Genomic DNA, 22,138 nt, shown 5'->3' with positions numbered 1-22,138 from the left:
GGTGTGTTATATTAGCCATAGTAAACAATTCTTGTGTTGGGATCCATCCACTGTGATTCTGAACAATGATAATCATGTAAAATTTACATAACAGAACTGTTGTTCTCCAAGGAGCAAAATTATAGTTTTCAGTGCTGAGTATTAGATTCCTAATGAATCAGTTGCTACATTGTGTTATAAAACTAGTGTGTTATACTGCAGTTTTAAGTTTTTTGTCCGACAAAAGATAACGTAATAAATCTGGATTATAACTAAAGTTTTGTAGGTTGTAACTAAATATATTGTTTCTAATGAAAACAATTGCAGATTTGTTAGGCAGATGAGATCTCTGATACTAACATTAAATCATAAATAAGATTTATTATCTTCATTTTCTTGTATATTTATTTCTTTTATTTCTTGTGTATTTATACAGACATCTACTTTTTTTCTATAGGCAGTATTCTTAGTCAAATTTCAGACTGGATTGATCACTATTTAATCACAATTATTATTATGGTATATTTATGAATATATTTTCAATGAAGATATTTATTTTCATTTTTTTGCATTTTACCTGGCATTGACATCCTGCCACAAACAGAAGAGGTACTCTGTTGGTGCTTCACAATTTTCGCATTTTTGACTGAGATAAACTGATGCTGTAGTGTTAATCTTTGGCAAGCCAGAGTAGAAGTCATCACAGTTCCAGCTACGTAAAAAAAAAAAATCCATGCAATTCAGACACTCATGTACATGCTTAAGTCAACATAGCAATTTTCATCCTGTGAGACTGCACATTGCAGATAGGTCTGATGTCCTGCAAAACTGTTTGTATCGTTTTCACAATATCTTTCATTTATTGTGTCAGTATGTCAGTACTTGTCTGTATTGTGATATATTGTGCTTTCTTGAACGTTTGCAAGTAATTGGGGGGGGGGGGGGGGGGGAGAAAAGCTTGTATCATCAATTGTAATTTTAATTTGTGCTTTGTAGAAACTCTAGGCCACAGTATCCTCATTCAAAACTAGCTGTTCCCTAATTTTACTATATATTTACATAAAAAAGGTATATTTTTGATAATTTTTGGACACTTGCAAACATATTAATTTTGTGAGTATTCGTAAGTTGTAAATGTGCGTAAGCAATTTAGTAGTAAATCAGCATTTTTCATTTGCAGTTACTTTCAATAAATAACATATCATGCCATATTAGTTTCTCTTTTACCAAGAGTGCATATCATCAGCAACTATCATAAATTAACTCTATTCTCAAATTTGTTAGCAACCGTAACAGGGCAAATGTTTCAAAGAAACAGCAAATTTTGTACCAATTTTTCTATTTTCATTGTAGAGATCTCATTTCAGCCATTAATTACTTCAGTTCTGAAAGACTACTTCTGATATTTATAGCACATCAGACCCATTAATTACAAGATACTCGGCAAGCTTCTAAAGTTATTTGCTTACTGTTCAGTAAAATATTACACGAGGCATAATGCAGCCCCACTGTGTATGCTGTTCTCAGGCACAGGATGAGTTAGCTGCTATTCATAAACAGCTGGAAATCATCCTGAGTACTGTGAAGCAATTGGAAGATGTTGCAACTGGGTGTGTTGGGAGAGCTGGCAAGAGTTGTGTGCCAGAGATACCAAATGTCTTGCAAGTACTGTTCTCTTCTGTGGACACTCTCTCTTCTGTAGGAAATACAGTCTCTATCACTCCTTGTCCACTTGACTGTGAGTGGCACATCAGTGGTAGGCCTAGGAATTCTGTACATGTGTACCAGGGTCTAGGAAAAACTCAGAATTTCACTTACATCCCCCAAACTAATAAGTTTGAGGTGCTTTCACCCATCGAATCCAAAACTGAGCCAGTGAGACTCATTACACTTCTTGGGAAATGTGCTGAGTCCCATGTCAAGAGGAGGCAAACACAAAAGGATAATGGCACCCCAAAAGGATAATGGTACCCTTTAGGGAAGTGGCAGTAAGGGATGGTGAGAATCACCATCTGCACTCATTGTTTATGCCTGGAGGCCTCATTCAGGATGTTGAAGAGCTTATTACAGCAACCACTGAAGAAACGGGATGTAACCAACTGAAGATTGTGGCTCATGTTGGGACAAACGATGCCTCTTGTTGGTGCTCTGCTGTCATACTTGATCACCCCAGTGACTGGCAGAGAAGGTTAAGAATACCAGCCTTGCTTATGAAGTTTGAACAAAGCTCACAATTTGCAGCACTGACCCCAGAACAGTTTGTGGCCCACTGGTTCTGAGTAAAGTGGAAGCCTTGAACCAAGGACTGTGAAGGTTCTGTGATTAGCTAGTCTGTGATGTCTTGGACTTAAACCAAAAATTGTGCGATCCCAGAATGGATCAGGTGCTTACTACACATCAGAGGCTGCTACACAGGTAACTGATTGTTTATGTGTTGTACACAATGGTTTTTTAAATTAGGTGGCTCTCCATCCACTCCAGATAATGATAAGTGTAGGAGACCTGAAAATATCAGTGTGAGCTCCAAAGAAATGCCTTCTCACAGGCAAGAGTATTAAGATCCTAGTAGTCAACTGCCGAAGCATTCACAACATGGTGCCAGTGTAAAAAGAGCGCCTAAAATGCAGTGAAGCTCACATGATACTAGGTACAGGAAGTGGGTTGAAACCAGAGAGTGACAGAGTAAGATTTTTGGAACAAATTTAAACATATATTGAAAGAATAAGCTAATTGGAAATGGGACTGGTATATTTGCTGCAGTAGAAAGAAACTCGTATCTACAGAGATAGAAATTGAAGCCACATGCAAGATTGTTTGGGTATAAAATTATAATTGTCCCTTCTATTATCCACCAGACTCACCTCCTGAGGGAACTGAAAACTTCAGAGAAAAACTCAGTTCACTTGTATGTAACTTCCCCAATCCAACTGTAATCATCAGAGAAGACTTCAATCATCCAACATTCAAATGAAAAAATTACAGCTTTGTTAGTGGTGGGCTTACCAAGATGTGCCATAAAACATTACTAAATACCTCCACTGAAAACTTCCTGGAACAGATAGTTCCGAAACCCACTCATGATGGAAATATATTAGATCTATTGGGAAAAATAGATTTGATGTCTTTGAGGACATATGCATCGAAGCTGGTATCAGTGGCCATGAGGCAGTTGTAGCAACAATGATTACCATTGTACGAAGGCCAACTAAAACAAGTAGAAAGGTGGATAAGTTCATAAAATCAAACTGTGGAAATCCAGGATGGAATAATGACAATATTATGGAAAGGATAGATTACTACACACAATGAAGTGAAGATGTTCAGTAAACTAGACAAAGAAGCAGATAGTCATACCACAGGGAGGAACTTGAAACTTTTAATTCAGAACAGGAGCAAACAGAGCAATTATGGCTTAAGTTTAAAACAATAACTGAATGCACCAAATAGATATATACCCAGTATAACAGTTCAAATGATTGGACCTCTCAGTGGCGTGGTATACAGTCACTGTAAAGGGACTCCAAAAGAAATAGAGATTTCTGCCATCCCTCACTGCCACTTTCGTAAGGAGTACCATTATTCACCATACGTTTAAACTACTGATGATTAATAGACCCCTATCCTTTTGTGTTTGCCTCCGCTTGACATAGGCTCAGCACATTTCCCAAGAAGTGTAATGAGTCTCACTGTCTTGGTTGTGGTTTCGGTGGATGATAGTACCTCAAACTTGTCAGTTTGGGGGACGGAAGTGAAATTCTGAGTTTTTCCTAGACCCTGGTACACTTGTACAGAATGTCGAGTCCTACCACTGACATGCCACTCACAGTCAAGTGGACAAATAGTGATAAATCCTGTATTTCCTACAGAAGACACGGTGTCCACAGGAGACAGAAAGCAGAGGGCTATAGAAAGACGTCGAATGAAATGTGTCTGGCTGCCAGGAGAGCAGTGCATGAAGCTTTCAGAAACTACTGTAGCAGAATATTGTTAAAAGACGTTTCACAAAATAAAAAAAATAAAAAATCTGGTCATAATGTCGGTGGCACCAAAGTTAAGTGTCCAGTTATTCACAGATGAGACAGGAATGGAAATTGAAGGTTGCAAAACAAAAGCAAAAATGCTTAACTCAGTTTTTAAATGCACCTTCACATAGGAAAACCCAGGAGTAATGCCAGAATTTTATTCTCATACAAAGATAAATGTTAGTGATGTTGAGGAACAACTGAAGTAATTAGAATTGAACAAAGCTTCCAGACCTGATGAAATACCTATCAAATTCTATATTGAATTTGCAGATGAATTAACACCTCTTTTAATCACAACATACTGAACCTCTCTTGAACAAAACACTGTGCCCAGTGGTTGGAAGAAAGCACAGGTCAAACCCATCTACAAGAAGAGCAGCAGAAGTGATCCACAAAACTACCTTCTAGTATCCATGACATCCACTCGTTTTAGAATCTTAGAAAATAATGTGAGCTTACACGAAATAAGGTATCTTGAACGGAATGACCTCCTCCATGCCAACCAACATGGATTCTGAAAACATCGATCATTTGAAACATAACTCATACTTTCTGCACATGACATACTGAAAGCCATGGATCAAGGCAGTCAGTCAGATGCAGTATTCCTCAATTTATATATATATATATATATATATATATATATATATATATATATATATATATATATATATATATATATATATATATATATATATATAAAAAAAAAAAAAAAAAAACCCTCACCAGAGAACATTCCCAAGTCTCGGTAAATGATCTTGATGAAACTTGGCAGATGTCTAGAGGGGCAAAAGAATGCAGTATGTACGTATTTTTTATTTGCCCCCGATTTCACTTTTAAGGGTTAAAATACACCCTGAAAAGTAATTTGGCATGTTATGTTTGGAGGCAATATCTTTGAAACAATGATATGTAAAAAATCTTTCTCATAAAAGTTGATATATAATTAATGTTCTTGAAAACAATATAATTGAATTTTGTAGCAATTTGAAACTTTGCAGAATACCCCACCACAATTCATTAATTTTTTAAAAACAAAACTTTTGTTATAACATAAATTAAAGAAACTTTCATCCTACATACACCCATGTGTAATAATAAGCTTGTCTCTGAAATACCATTTCTGGAAAATAAGCCGTAAACAGTGTGCCATCAGAGTATTTTCAACAAATCTGAAATATCTAAATAGTCATTATTAGTCTAGTTATCTATTTTATTATATTATATTTGATTTATGTTTTAAATAATTTTTGTTCAAGATTTAGAGTTGAGCACACTAGTTAATATAATCTGCCTCTCTGAACAATATGTGACCACTGGTATAGATATGTTAAATCTTACAGGATTCAAGCTAGCTTCTTATTTCTATAGATAAAATATAGAGAAAGGAGGAGTTGCCATATTTGTCAGAAACTGTTTTGATTTCAAGAATATTGATATTAATAAATTTTGCTCAGAGCAGCACTTAGAAGCTTGTGCAATAGAAGTAGTATTTCATGATAAGCCCTTTATAATAGTAGGTATATACAGATCACCTTCAGGAAATAGTAACCTCTTCATAAAAAATCTGGAAGCTTTGCTGTCCCATCTCATGGTTAAATACAGGGAAATAGTGGTTGCTGTTGATTTTCATGTGGATTTATTGAAAAGCTCTGTCAGTGAACAATTATTGCAGTCAGTAACACTATTTTTCAATTTAGTTCCTACTGTGAACTTTGCTACTAGTATATGTAAATGCTCTGAGACTGCTATTGACAATTGTAGACAAATCTAGGGAAAAAAGTCATATCGCAAAACCAACAGTAAATGGGCTATATGCAGCATCTAGTGTTAAATGTTGAAACTTGTCAGGATAAAAAATCTATTAAATCTGAGTACAGGAGTGTAATAAATAAGTAAAAAATTGAGAAATTCAGGAAATTGCTGAAAGACATGCACTGGATAGATGTTTACAATATTTCTGACTCAAATGGAAAATACAAAGCGTACATTAATAAAGTTACCTCCACTTTCGAAAACTGTTTTCTCCTAAAGATAACTCAAATCACACAGAAGTAAAAAAAGAAATTGGATTACACAAGGAATGAAGATATCATGTGGGACAGAAAGGAGACTGTATCTACCATCTAGTAACAGCTCTGATGTTAGAATTGTAATGTATTACAAAAAATACAGCAAAATATTAAAGCAAGTAATGCAGAAACCATAGCAGCTTTACTATGAGAAAAAGCTAATTAAATCAGGCAACAAAATAAAAACTGTATGGGATATAGTAAAGACAGAGACAGATGGGGCTGAAAAGGAAGAGTAACAGATAGCTCTAAAAATAAATGAGACTTTGGTAACAAGTACTTGTAGTGTTGCAAACCTCTTAAACAAGTACTTCATTTCTGTTACTGACAGCTTGTGGTTATCAGGTTCGGTGAACAGTGCAATGGAGTACCTGAGACCAGTCTTTAAAAATAACTTCAGTAAAATGGAAATGACACTCGTGTCTCCTAGAGAAGCAGCATCCATCATAAAATCTTTAAAATCTACCGTATTTGCTTGAATCTAAGCCGCACTCGAATCTAAGCCGCACCTGAAATTTGAGACTCGAAATTCAAGGGGGAGAGAAAAGTTTTAGGCCGCACCTCCAAATCGAAACAAAGTTGGTCCATTGTAATATGAGACACAATTTAGGTCGAATGAATGACGATACAGCTACAGTAGTTTGGTTTGAGCCGTAGGCTAAGCAGTTAAGCTTTACCAGGTAGCCACTGCTATGCGTCAGTTGCTCCGTCCGTATTTATACGGGTACCCTTCCTTTTTCACGTGCTTCATCTGGTTTGAATCGATTGCTTATTTTTCTTTGATATAATAAGTGCCGTTCTCTTTGTTATACGTGTTTACGTCACTCTAAGCTGAAAATGCATTACTGTACTGTGTGGTGCATTGTTTGTCGCCTTCTGATAATGTGTGTTTACGACCTGTCGCCGCTCGCAGCATGGCTTGCTTTCGTGCACGCTACCGCCGCTTACAATTAAAAAACAAAAGTCAGGAATCGTCTCATTAGCGAAACAATGGTAAGAGACTACTATTTGTTGTTACTTACACTGGTGCTTTCTTCGATAATGATCAACAAGAACCAAATAATAGATTGCGTATGATAGAAGATGTTCTGAACGAGAGTTTAGCGAAAATTTTTCTCCGTTTGAAAATCTTTGCAGACGCCTCTTTAGTACATTACATTCTGCACAGAAATTAGTCATCTTAAGATTTAAAAATCTAGTCAATTGCCGCGTTTCATTTCTGACTGTACCACTATTAGGCATAAGAATAATACGAATATAAACATGACATGATATGTACATTCTTCCGCGTTTGCTCTTGTCTCACTCTAGATTCGTAGTTTATTAGGCAGACAGGATTTAAATGAGATAGCAGCAAACACGAAACAATACATGGCAAAATGTTTATTATATTCGTATTATTATTATGGTGAAGAGAATACTGCATGTGATTCACAATACATAAAAGTTCCTATTAGCAACCATCTCTTCTCACAGGTAGGAGAAAATTCAGAACGTAGAGTTGGCCATATTGACAAACATCCCAAACAGTCTTGCCGGTCGGATTTTCGTAGTACATTGAAATGATGCTACATTCAAAGATGAACAATACGGAATTTGTATTTACTTCGTTGGATAATGTATGAAAATGCAGTGGTCGAAACTTGGGGCGGAGAAAAAAGCTCATCTTCCACCTTTTTTTAAAATTTATTTACTGACGCAGAGGTTTTGGCGCCCGTATTTATCTTTGTGCCTGCAAAGCATCCCTGTGTAGCGCTACATATATTCGACGGCAGAACTTAGTTGTGGCGGCACCTACCAACATTTTTCAGAACTTCTGCTTTGCACTCAATTCTAAGCCGCAGGCGGTTTTTTGGATTACAAAAACCGGAAAAAAAGTGCGGCTTAGATTCGAGTAAATACGGTAAGTATTCCAGTGGGTATAATAACATATCAACAAAGTTAATCAAAGACTGCTCATGCAAGTTGAATTCTATCTTAAGTTATTTGTGTACTCAATCTCTTATCAGTGGAACATTTCCAGACTGGCTAAAATAAGCTGAAGTTAAGCCTCTTTACAAGAAGGTGGATAAAGAGATATCATCAAACTGTTGACAAATTTCACTTTTGCTGAATATCTCAAAAAAATTTGAAAAGGTTGTGTTGAAGCATCTGACTGCAAATAATATATTGTCCAAGTCACAGTTTGGATTTCTTAAGGGTCCTGATATAGAGAAAGCTATTTATACTTACAGTGAGAATGTACTTAATTCATTAGATAATAAATTAGAGGATACTGGCATTTTCTGTGACTTGTCAAAAAGCCTTTGACTGTGTGAACAACAGCATTCTCTTAAGTAAATTAGAAATTTATGGTGTCACTGGCAATGCTGCGAAATGGTTTGAGTCTTATCTGTCTAACAGGAAACAAAGGGTGTTGTTGCGTAATACATGTGTAGTAAGTGGTCAGTCCTCATCTGGCTGGGAATTAATTACTTGTGGTGTTCCTCAAGGTTCCATCTTGGGTCCATTGGTTTTTCTTGTGTACATTAATGACCTGTTATCTGTTACATTGCCAGATGCTAAAGTTGTTTTGTTTGCAGATGACACGAACATTGCAATAGTAGCAAGTCAAGTACAGATTTATAAATAGATGCTAATCAAATTTTCACTGACATTAATAAGTAGTTTAAAGCTAATTCACTGTCATTTAACTTTGAGAAGATCCACTATATGCAGTTCAGAACCTGTAAGAGATTTCCTTTGTGTATAACATATGAAGACATGCAGATCAAAGAGGCTGACTGTGTTAAATTTCTGGGATTACAACTCGATAATAAATACAGTTGGTGCCTGAACAAGTCTGTATTTGCCATGAAAATGATATCAGATGTAAGAGATATAAATATAAAAAAAACTTGCATGCTTTGCTTACTTTCATTCTATTATGTTATAACGAATCATATTCTGGGGCAACTCATCAAACTGAGCAAAATTTTTGGGTGCAAAAGCATGTGTGGTGTAAATTCAAGAACATCTTGTAGAACCCTTTTCAAATAACTTTGTATTCTAACCACTGCTTCTCAGTGTATTTATTCCTTAATGAAATTTGTTGCAAGTAATACATCTCTATTTCCAACCAATAGCTCAATACGTAGTATCAATACTTTGATTAGAACAATCTACATTAAGACCTAAAATCACTTACCTTCATCCATAAAGGGGTCCAATATTTAGGAACACACATTTTGAATAAATTGCCAGCAACCATTAAAATTTTGGTTTGATCAGGGTAGTAAGTATTATATTTAAATGGTTTATGTTTTTATGTTCTACTTTCTGACATGTTCCAGACCCACGAGAATCATCTCATTTTTTGGGTCTAAGGAATGAGAACTGAATCTAATCTAATATAATCTCTATTATTTTATGTTTTACATACCCTTTGTTTACCATTTCATGTATGTTGATTTTGTTAGTTCAGAATAAAAAGTAACTTATTGTTATGATACAAAATCATTACAATAATAATAAGACATAAAGAAATGCTTAAAACATAATATTTTCTTGTATGATGCACATAAAATGAATGAAATTTCTTTACATAACGTACACAAGGATTTAAAATTTTTGTGGGTAACCCTCTAAATGTACTGATTTGTATCCGGCATATTTCAGTACATTGGTAACCCTTGGAAAAGGGAATTGATCATAATACTAGTGACTGCAGTGTGATTGTATTGTTTCTTGAATGGAGGTAAACATCATGATAATTCAACAAAACTCAATCTGAAAATCTCATAAAGTTCTTCCAACATCGAACGCTGTGTACATCTCACGACTGTGCCTGTGCTGTTGAGCCCTTTGGAATCACCAAGTGAACAAGTTCCTTGTCCTCAGGTGCAGTGCTCTATACAGTTATTTTACATTGACAGCCCATGACTCAAACAATAACACAGATATTTCTCCCTCATTGGAAGAGAAAATGTCTTTCAAATATCTTTTGGCCTGGTCAGACATTTGTTCAACAGATGCTTCACAAGAGATTTTTGAATTATTTGTCCAGACTCACCATTTGATTCTTCTAAAACTATAAAAGGCAGGTTGTCTCTTGTGAGACAACTGTTTTGACCATCTTAACTGAGGACAAGGAACTTGTCATCTGGTGATTCCAAAGGGCTTGAAAGCACAGTTACAGTTGAGATGTATACGGCTTTCAATGTTAGAAGACCTTTGTGAGGAGATTTTCAAATTTAGTTCTGTTGAATGAGTATGGTGTTAGTCTCAAATTTAGAAACAATATAATCACTGGTACATAATTCATTCTGTTCACTAAGGCTTACCAGTATACTGAAATATTCCTGATACAAATCAGTGTATTTTGAGGATCATCCATGATAATTTGAGATCCTGCAAAATTTTGTTTTGTATTACGTTCTCTATTGTGCATGTTATGTAAAGAAATTTTGTTCATTTTATGTGCATGGTGTAAGAAAATATTATGTTTTAAGCAGATTATCACTATTGTAATGTTTTTATATAATAATAATGAGTTACTTATTATTTTCAATAAACAGGTTGTATGTATTTAAGAAAAAATTAAAAAAAGGAAAACTATGTAAAACATAAAATAATAATTATAAACACAAAACAAATATATCTAAAATAAATAACTAGACAAATAATGATTGTTTGGATATTTTTATTATGTGTGTTGAAAATACTCTGACAGTGCATTGTGTACAGCTTATTTTCCAGAAACAGTATATCAGAAACCAGCTTTATTACACACGGATGTATGTAGCTTGAAAGCTACTGTAATTTATGTGTAGTGCAGTCCCCATGAAACCATTGACCTAAGTTGTTAACAAGGCACTGTGCAAGCTGGTGATGGCTTGATAATGGTGTGGGCTGTGTTTACTGGAAAGGACTGGATCCTCTAGTCCAAATAAACTGATCATTGACTAGAAATGGTTCTGTTAGGTTACTTGGAGAGCATTTTCAGCCATTCGTCGACTTCCTGTTCCCTAACAATGATTGAATTTTTATATGACAATGTGCAATGTCAGCGGGCCACAGTTGTTCGCAATTGGTTTGAATAACATTTTAGACAGTTCAAGCAAATGATTTGGTCTCCCAGATCGTCCGACATGAATCCCATTGAAGATTTATAGGAGATAATCAAAGGTCAGTTCATACACAAAATCCTGCTCTGGCAACACTTTCGCAATTATAGACAGCTACAGAGTCAACATGGCTCAGTAAATCTGCTGGGCCTATCGAGTTGGTGCACTGCACCAGGCAAAAGGAGGTCTGACGTGATATTAGAAGGTGTCCCATGATGTTTGTCACCTGGATCTTGTTGGAACCCTTGCTGTGTATGTTCCATATTAATGACCTTGCAAACAATATTATTATAACCTCAGATTTTTGCAGCCAAAGCAGTTATCTATAATGAAATACTGTCTGAAAGAAGCTGCATGAATATTTAATCATATCTTGATAAGATTTTAAAGCATTACAAAGATTGGCACTTGCTTTAAATGTTCTGCAATGTAAAATACTGCACTTCACAGAAAAAAAAAAAAAAAAAAAAAAAAAAAAAAAAAAAAAAAAAAAACTAATATCCTATGACTATATTATCATTGAGTCACAGTTGGGATTGGTAAACTCATACAAATAGCTGGGGTTAACAATTTGTCGGGATATGAAATGGAACAATCAGTTAGACTCAGTATAGGTAAAGCAGGTGTCAGACTGTAATTCATTGATAGAATACTAGGGAAATGCAATCGGTCTACAAAAGAGATTGCATGAAAAGACTTTTGTGACCAAGCCTAGAATACTGCTCAAGTGTGTGGAACCCATACTAGATAGGAGTAACATGATATTGAATGGATACAAAGAAGGGCAGCACAAATGGTCGTAGATTTGTTTGACCCATTGGGAAGTATCAGGAAAAAGCTGAAATAAGTGACCTGGCAGACATTTTAAGTTAGAGGCAAATTAGCCCGTGGGGAACCTGTTTAGAAAGTTTCTAGAACTAATTTTGAGTGATGAATCAAGGAAAGTATTACAACCCCCTGTGGAATTCTTGTGTAGGGATTGTGAAGACAAGATTAGACTAATTACAGCATAATTAGACTAATTACAGCATACACACAGGCAGTTAAGTGATCATTTTTCCATTATCCATACGTGGGTGGAATGGGAGAAAGCACTAACAATTGGTATAATGGGACATACCTGCTGCTATGTGCAGTGGTTTGCTTAGATGATAAAGATAACAGCCAGACCATACTGATTTGCATCCAAAAACCAAAGAGTGTGAGTTAAAATTTAAGATCTTTATTTGCACAATCAAAATATTCCTCTGTGGCATCCACAGTTTTGAACTCATGTTGCCCGTAGAACAATTCTTCATATCTTGTTAGAAATCAGTGCTGTTTCCTTGTTTACAATAATAGTTGTTACTTGTGTTTTGCAATCGAACTTTACTTGTTTTTGAACGTCTTATGCCTAGTTGTTGTAGGCATCTTTTATGGTTTCTGCCCCCCCTCCCCCATATTTTGTATATGTCCACTAGCTCCTCTAGTAGTACTTCTGAACTCACAATTATGAGATTTCCTTGTATAATTGTTTGTACTGAACTGTATTAGGTGGTACAGCTCTTATTGCTGCATTTAATTTTGTTGCAAAGCTAACTTTTATACAAGAAAATTATACACATCCAGTTTCAAGAGACCAGAATTGCTCACAGAAGAGCCAGTGGACACATAGAAAAGATGGGAAGAATTTAAAACCACTGAAGATGTCTAAACAGTCAGGCAAGATACATTTGGTCATTTCAGTTGCAAAAGGTAAGTAATAGATATTATATACCAGATAAACTGCATTTCTTTGCCAACTGAGGAAGAATGGCCACAGACCTTAAAAACCATTTGCAAGATTTTCTGATTTTTACTTATTTTCAGTTTGGGATTTTGTTGATAAATTCAAAAGCATGGTAAAACAACTTCATGAGAGAGTTACTAATGCACAATCAAATATTAAAAAAATCAGAGATCTTATGGGTGCTTGGTCTACAACTCCATTATATGAACGGAAGGAGCGAAAGAAATTTGCTCTGCTTAATATTGAAGATCGTTTGGAAAATGTGCAAAAGAGGTATGTTCAAGTTTTAGGAGTTTCAGAATATGTCACTGACATCATCACTGACGTTTGGTAAGTTGCAGACATTGTAGATAAAACCCTTATGTTGATATGTGGTGTGAGTTAATTAATTAATGATTTTAGGTACAACATCATCAAGGAAACTGGTGTCCTGATACATAATTTTATGGAAACTAATTACAATCTGTATTTTGAATCAAACTATCTGAATGGACAAAGTGAACTAGCACATTTTAATAGCAAGTCTTCTAGCATAGGGGAAGAAAACAAAAATTCCATTAATCAAGAGAATGCCACTAATAACCATGAACAATTGGATATTACACTGGGAGAAGAAGCAAATGAACAACATTCCGCAGAAGAGGAGAGTGGCTTTGCTGTGACTGATTCAGATATTAATGGTGCCTGTTCTGATGAAAGAGGAGGTGCAGGTGAAAGAACTGTAAGTAATTTGTTACTCACTTACATTATTGTGTCAGTCATAATGTTTATTTATATAGCACTAGCTGTTGCACACAGCTGCACTTGTGTATCAGTAGTTTTCTTATGATGAGTGATATTGAATAAGTAAGCTGCTCTATGTGCAGTAACAGCAGATACCTCACATTTCTATTACACTCCCTGCTCTCCCCCCTCCAAAGCTGTCCCAATACAGGATGCGTTGACGTGTGCAGCATTGCTCTCAAGCAGTGGGAACAGTGGATCATCAGCAGGAATGTACATCTGTGCATTGTGCTATTGAAGTAGCATAGAAGTCTGGATTAAATACACTGAAGATTTTAAAGCATTGTATTCATTACTTTGAGTTGTATCGTGTAGCACATATCAACCAATAAAAGCATTTTCACAAATTTCATTAAGATCAAAAGTCAGAGAGTAAATATGTTTTCATAATTTGCGTAACATTCTTCAAATCAGTAAGTATCTTGCACTACACATTTTATGAAGTAGCTTGTTTTCTTCCACAGAGTTCAAGCTGTCTCCTTACAAGGTTTCTTTGAAATCAGTTCAGTGGGTTAGTAACAATGAATTTAAATATCATGCATGATGTGGCAAGTTTTCACACACCTCGGTGTTTATGATGTCATATATCCTGGACTGTGCGTCATACAATGATATAATTTTGCAAGTACATTGAGTGGTATACGAGAAACTGTCTGCAAACGAAATGTGTCGCAAATGCAGTTAGTAGTAAAGTAGTAATTAATTAAAACATCAGGCAATCTCACTGCATGAACAGCAAAAATGTAGTAAGCAGTAAACCTTTTTCCTTTCATCATTTTGCTGAGATTATAAGTGAGAAAAAGGTTCATAAATATTTGAAATTGTGTGTAATGATGGTCACCCATCCAAGTGCTGGCCATTCCTGAGGGTGCTCAACTTCGGTGATATGACGGGAACCGGTGTATCCACTGCGGCAAGACCATTGCCCTATTATAAAAAACTCATTTAATTTCTGTAGCTAATACTGTGTTTTTAACAATTATGGAAAGGATAGATTGCTACTCACTGTAAGGATGACATGTTGAGCTGTAGACAGGAACAACTGTTACACACGAAGCTTCTGGCCAAAGCCTTCATCAGAAAAGAAAAACACACGTATTCACACAAGCAAACACTCCTTACATACACCTGACCACTATCTCTGGCAGTTCAGGCCAGGCTATAACTGAAATGTGTCGAATGGGAGCAACACCCCATAGTGGAACAGGGAACGGGTAGGGATAACAGAGTGTGGGTGAGGGAAGAGGAAACAGTGCTTCCTGGTGGAGCACGCAGGGACTAGAGGTGGCAGACAAGGATACCTGGTGCAGCATCTGGAAGCTGTGGGAAGGAAGGAAAGGGGAAAAAAAACAGGGAGCTGAAAGGAGAGGACAGAGAAGGGGAAGAGATCAGTGTGTGTATTGGAAGAGAGCAGTGCACAGTGAGGGCAAGGGCATGTGAGCTGGGAGGAGGTGGTAGGTCAGAGGGGGCAGAAATTGGTGGAGGGTGCAGAGACAGTAGATTACTGTAGGTTGAGGCCAGGATGATTTTGGGAGTGGAGAATTTGTTGTAAGGATCAATCCCATCTTTGCAATCCAGAAAAGCTGATGATGGAAGGGAGGATCCAGACGGCCTGAGTTGTAAAGCTGCCACTGATATCAAGGATGTTATGTTTAGCTGCATGTTGTGCAACAGGATGGTCCATAATGCTCTTGGCTACAGTTTGGCACTGGCCATTTATTCTACTGCGCAACTGGTTGGTGCTCATACCTATATAACAAGCTGAGCTATGATTGCAGCAGAACTAATACACTACATGACTGCTTTCTCATCTGTGGCTGCCTATGATGGGGTAAGATAAGTCTGTGACAGGACTGGAATAGGAAGTGCTGGGGGGTGGATTCAGCAGGTATTGCACCTTTCACAAGGATATGATCCATTGGGATATGGCATGGGAAATCTGTTTGTGGACTGAGTCTGGGGGGATAGTGCCTGTCTGTGAAGGCCTTTGTGAGACTTTCAGCATACTGGGTAAGGGAGCTGCCATTACTGCAGATACTCTGTCCACAGGTGGTTGGTCAATGGGTTTGATATGCACAGAGGTGCAGATGGAGCCTTCAGAGAGGGGCACGTCAGCGTGCCACCTTCCATGGTGGCACTCTGGATTGAGAAGAACCAAATGAAGTGAATGGGAGAGAAGGTTTTGAGGTGGTGAAGGAATGAGGATAGAGTGTCCTGAACCTGAGTCCAGACCATGAAGATATTGTCCACGAAGCTGAACCAGATCAAGGGTTTGGGAGGCTACAAAGGTTTTCTCTAGACAGCGCACAAACAGGTTGGCATAGTAGGGTGCCATACAGGTTCCCATGGTTGTGCCATGGATTTGTTTGTGTACCTTCCCTGCGAAGGGGAAGTAGTTATGGGTTTGGATATACAGGGTCCGGCATAAAAAACTCCCCGATTACAAAGTAACGTGCAGCGGACAGTAGAAGGAGCAGAGTGGTGGGGGGCGCGTCGTTACGTAGCTGCCTACGTGCCGTTTTCAGTGTACGCCATGGCGTGGTCTGGTGAACATCGTGCCTTCATAGTGGAAGATTTTATTCAAAATGGCGAATCGCCTATTAATACTCAACGTGCTTTTCGCGTTCGCTTTGCGCTCGGACGACGGGACCCTGTTCCCGATAAGAAAACAATTTATTCTTGGGTTGCTAACTTTCGTGAGACAGGTTCCGCATTAAAAAGGAAACCACCTGGACGACCACGGACTGCAACAGGCCACGGAAATGTTGATGCAGTTAGAGCTTCAGTTCAACAATCTCCTCGACGATCCGCTAAAAAGCATGCGGCAGCATTACGGATAGCTGATCGAAGTGTGAGAAGAATCTTGCATCGAGATCTTAAAATGCATCCTTACAAACTTGTAACTACGCAGGAACTGAGTGAACGAGACTGTGGTGTCCGTGTAAGTTTGTGCCAAGACCTTCTTCGGAACATTCGTCCCAACGATATTGTGATTTTTTCTGATGAAGCACACTTTCACCTTGCCGGAACAGTGAACAGCCAAAATTGCAGGTACTGGTGTGAACACAATCCCCAAGAACTTCATCAACGACCACTTCATAGCCCTAAAGTAACAGTATGGTGTGCTGTTTACAATTCCGGAGTGATCGGTCCTTACTTTTTCGAAGAAAATGACAGGAATTTAACCGTCAACAGTGAACGCTATTGTGCCATGCTCCGCGACTTTCTCCAACCGCAACTAAGGGAGCTTTTTGGTGAAATAGAGAACGTGTGGTTCCAGCAAGATGGTGCTACAGCCCACACAGCGCGGCAGTCACTGGCATTAGTGAAGGAAATGTTTCCTGGACATGTGATCTCATTGCGTGGAGACATTGGCTGGCCCCCACGATCGCCGGACTTAACGCCCTGTGATTTCTTTCTTTGGGGCTATTTAAAAGCAAAAGTTTATGAACAACGTCCACAATCTTTACGAGCCCTGAAAGAAGCAATTACACAAGAGGTTGAAGCTATTCCACCTGAAATGACTCAAAGAGTAATGAATAACTTCAGGGAAAGACTCAATCAGTGTGTCGACAGTGCAGGAAGCCATTTAAGGGATGTTTTATTTAAAAAGTAAGACCATAAGAGTATTTTCTAAAATGGCATAATATGTACTTTTATTTAGTATAAATAAAATTGTTCTACCTTATTTGGTTTTGTTTTTATTAGCTTTCCTTAAAGGGGAGGTTTTTCTGCCGGACCTTGTAGTTAGTAAGGTAAATGGGAAATGAGGTAAAGTGGACATTCAAAGAGGTTGTGCTCATTAGTGGCAAAACCAGGGGCTTGAGGAATGGCTCAACTGTGATGAATAGGAATGCAGGAGGTAAAGGGGTGGAGAGTTGGTGAAAGAAGTGATTGGTATCATTGATGTGGAAGGCTAGATTTTGGACAATAGGTTGGAGATGTAGGTCTGCCTGAGCAGCCAGAGACAATGGTCATGTGTGTGTGAGGTGTGCTCCCCCCCCCCCCCCCCCCCCTTTTTTTTTAACAGTGTTATTGTTGAGCCTGTCTGCAACTCAATGTGTGTCACCTTTACGGTGAGTAGCAATCTATCCTTTCCGTAGTTGCTGATATTCCAACCTGGACTTTCCATTGCTTAATATTGTATAAGGGGTGTTCAAAAAGAAACGAAACAGAGTCTGGAATGCGCAAACCGGTGACAAGAGGGTAATATCATGGTGTGTGTAACGAGGTGCGGTTCTGACCAGAGCTTGGAACTTCACAGCCCACCACTAGAGGGCACGCGTGCACGTCACATGACTATACAGACCTAGCAGCAACATGCATCAATTGTCCAAAGCTGCCAGTCACATTGCAAACAGTGACATGGAGGCATCAAAAGAAGAGCAAAGAGTTGTTTGTTTTCTGACAATGGAAGGAGTCGGAGGAACGGACATTCATTGATGAATGTCACTAGTATACAGCTTACACTGTATGTCCCTTGCAAGGGTCAATGTGTGGCACAAGATCTTCAGGGCAGGACGGGTGTCATTATCCGGTGATGCACGGTCTGGAGTACCACACTGCATTCCCAATGACATCCTCCATCTAGTGGATGCACTCATTACCCAGGACTGCCGAGTGACAGTGAAAGCCATAGCCGCCGTGGTCAGATTTAGTGTCGGAAGTGTTCACACCATCATGAAGGAACGACTACACATGCGCAAAGTGTGTGCGTAATGGATGTCCCACAGTCTTCAAACACACCAGGAAGCATGTCGAATGGCCCACTGTCTTGCTCTTCTGTAGTGCTATGCTCTGCAAGGGAATGCGTTCCTGGCACGAGTGGTGGCTGGAGATGAGTCCTGGTCACCAAAAAAAGCCAAGGCCATCCACACGAGTGCATGAGAGGTTAAGCTGACGTTCGTCTTTGACCAAGATGGCCTCCTTCTGATTCACTTCCTGCAGCTTGGGACAACAGTGAGTGCCCATTGTTACTCGCAGACCTTGACCACCCTTTGCCAAGTGATCAAATCAAAATGACCAGGCAGTCTCACCCATGGGGTCATTCTGCTCCATGACAATGCTAAGCCTCATATGGCCAACACAGTCATGGCACTCTTGCAGAAATTCATATGGGAGGTTCTCAGCCACCCTCCATACAGTTCAGACCTCTCTCCCTGTGATTACACCATTTTTGCTCCATTCAAAAAGGCTCTGAGGGGCAAACAATTCACCTCGGATGATGACGTCCAGCCGTACGTGTGGAAGTGGTTAACATCGCAGGCCTGGGAATTTTATGAGACAGCCATTCACCCCCTTGTGTCACAGTGGAACAAGTGTCTCAATAGCCAGGGTCAATACGTCTAACATACAGGTACTGGTTTCTGTAATTATTCCTCCGGCTCGTTTTTTTATTTTATTTTTTTATATTTTGTGAGTCCTCTTTTCTTTTTTTTTCTTTTTTTTCCTTTTTTTTTTAATATAACTTATTGCATGTACAAAGTTGGATATGAAACATTATATGAATGATCTCTAAGAGTAAGTCATGAGACAACTGATACCTGATATAATTTTAACTGACAGTCTACATGTAACAAAAGTGAAATTCTGTAAATAATGTTCGCTTTACTCAAGACTGAAACATGCTCAACGTCATGTATTATGCCACAAGAACTGTGCAACTTTGCACCAATGTGGAGACAATTATGAGTATTATTGTGCAATATTCAGAGGAAGCTTCCTCAATAGCAGTCTATACTTATGGACTGCAAAAAAAGAGTCATGGAAACCTAGTTTCAAAGCATTTAATATGCTGCTATAAAATGTATTTATATTCTTTAAAGTACAAGATCGCTTAGAAACTGTAGTGTTTGCAGTAATACCAAACACAACAAAAACCTCCACATAATTTGCACCAGTACTGTACAGTACCAGAAGGGCATGTTTCCCACAGGCCCCAGAAGATATGTACAACTTAAGTGTATTTGACATGTTTAGTATCTACTGTAGTCTGTGTTATTGCCAATGAAAAGGAGTAATAAACAAACATTTTCATGTAATGTTTTCTTTAAAACCAAGATTTTCCTGGGGCTCATATCTCGGGTTCTGTTGTTGATAGAAAGATAGAGTCAAGTGTTTTCGATAACCCTTCAGCTAGGAACCATTTGTGTATCTAACAGAAGGATCACCTGTGTCGTCATCCTGCAGTACTGGGTCAAAGTCCCCCCAGCGTAGGAAAATGGAGCAGATCAGCTGGTTCTTTTGCATTTGATGTGGTCTCTGGTGGGCTTGATGGGAGTTATGGAGTCATCATTAGTATGGAGGCATCATTAGTTCACGGGTGATTCCTCACAAAACTATCAAAAAAGGTTTCTTTTACTATATTTTCACCTTCACTAGTGGACCAAAATCCAGCCGATGATTCCAAGATGGCTATGCACAGCAAATGAATGAAATTATAATTGTACTCATAAAATCACAATATCGAGTGAACTTCCAGATTTCCTTGATATCTTTATTCCTTTCCCAGACACAAAGGTTCTGAGTTACCCAACTTGCACATATAAAATATCTATGAAAAAATTAAATAAATTGATTGATGATGGTATACGTATGATAAGCCCACAGTTCAGTTAAACTGATAGGTATACCCGTGAATGAATGAATGAATGAATGAATGAATGAACGAGTGATGCATTATGTGGATGTTTCCAAAGGAAACCCCTAATAAAGCATTTTTCACCATTTTTCTGCTGCAAGCATCAAACCAAACCCCAGTCCCCGATTCCAAGACGGCTGTAAATGGCTGTAATTTTTACGATATATTCCTAAGACTCCAGTCTCAGACAACCTTGAAAATTTTCTAGATTTCTTTATCCGTTTGTGAGATGCAGAGGTTCAACATAAAATAGTAAAATACTATGTAGGATAAAAATTTAGTTAATAAAGTGATATAGCACGGAGAAATATGATGTAAAATGTCTCCGTTATTGTCAGTAGCATTCTGGGAACTCCACGCTGTAGCACTGAAGAACATGTCTGATATGTTAAATTAGTTTTGTGCTATTTCATTTTCACTTAAGTAAACTATCAGAATTTTACTGACCCCTCAAGTTCCTTTCATATGAGAGACATGTCCTGCTGTGACAGGGGAAAGAAGGGAACCAGCGGAAAAATGATCGTATCGGAGTACAAAAAAGAGGAATATGCTCCTCTTTATTGAAGGAATCTGACAGAAAAGTAGGATACCAGCTACCTCAGTTCATCTTCCTCGGCACCTTTATAATTTTTCACAAAAATATTGTCATGTGAACATATTCGCCCTTTTTCATACTGAGAGAGAAGGAAAGAGCGGCAGCAGGAAAGAGACGTAGAAGTAATAAATGCTGGATGATACTAGACAGTGCTTCTGGTATAGAAAGAGTGAAAGAGACAACTGTAGTGTGAGGGAAAGAGAGGGACACAGTGGCAGTGGAACACAGCAGTCAGCGAGAGATAGTGGTTGAAAAGGATGAAGGAGACAATGCCAGTGGCAGAGGAATAGAGAGATTGAGGAAGGTGAAGTGGGTGATAGCCTGTGATTTTTTATGCTATCTTGGCTTTTGAATGGTTTTAAACAATTAAAACAGATCGCCTTTCAATACTCTGAAAATGTGAAAATTCAGTATTCTGTTAAAGTTTTCCCTTTGACCATAATTCGCTACCATACAATGCTGTGTTCTAAACCTACAGTCTCAGAAATTTCTTCCCTAAGTTATCGCCTATATTTTGATATGAATAGACCACTCTTCTCCAGGAATGCCCCTTTTCTTGCCAATGCGAGTCTGCTTTTTATATCCTCCTTGATCCGTCCATCATCTGTTATTACACTGCCTGGGTAATAGAATTCCTTAATGTTGTCTACATCTTGTCCACCAATTTTGATGTTAAGTTTTTTCGCTATTCTCATTTTCGCTACTTCCAATTACTTTTTTTCATTTTACTCTAATCCTTATTCTGTACTCATTAGACTGTTCGTTACACTCACCAGAACCTGTAATTCTTCTTCACCTGTAGTGAGGTTAGCAACATATCAGTGACCCTCAATTCTAATCCCACTCTTGAACCTTTCTTTTCTTTCTGTCATTGCTTCTTCGATCTGTGTATTGCATGATAGGGGCATCCTTTTTAATCCGAGCACTTCATTTTTGGTCTTCCAATCTTATTGTTCCCTTTTGGTTTTTGTACATACTGTATATCACCAGTCTTTCCCTATAACTTTCTCCCATTTTTTGTAGAATTTTGAACATCTTGCACCGTTTTACATTGTTGAACATTTCTTCCTGGAAGACAAAACCTCCAGGTGTGTCTTGATTTTTTCTTCACGCTTGCTTGCATTATCAACCGTAACGTCAACAACTGCCTCTCTGGTGACTTTAACTTTTG

The 22,138-nt window shown here is 38.0% G+C and overlaps 1 protein-coding gene across 1 annotated transcript in view; it reads left to right on the top strand.

Moving 5' to 3' along the window:
* Window positions 1-22,138, top strand: part of LOC126161033 (dynein beta chain, ciliary-like) — a 784,705-nt gene that overhangs the window by 183,965 nt on the left and 578,602 nt on the right. The window contains exons 16-20 of the mRNA XM_049916954.1: window positions 12,715-12,915; window positions 13,030-13,253; window positions 14,536-14,555; window positions 18,049-18,063; window positions 18,094-18,117. Of these exons, the coding sequence (XP_049772911.1) occupies window positions 12,715-12,915; window positions 13,030-13,253; window positions 14,536-14,555; window positions 18,049-18,063; window positions 18,094-18,117 (484 nt within the window). The remainder of the gene's footprint in view (window positions 1-12,714; window positions 12,916-13,029; window positions 13,254-14,535; window positions 14,556-18,048; window positions 18,064-18,093; window positions 18,118-22,138) is intronic.

The sequence above is a fragment of the Schistocerca cancellata genome, chromosome 2 (assembly GCF_023864275.1).
Source record: "Schistocerca cancellata isolate TAMUIC-IGC-003103 chromosome 2, iqSchCanc2.1, whole genome shotgun sequence".
NCBI classification, from domain to species: Eukaryota; Metazoa; Arthropoda; class Insecta; order Orthoptera; family Acrididae; genus Schistocerca; species Schistocerca cancellata.
This window is presented reverse-complemented; position numbering and strand designations above follow the sequence as displayed.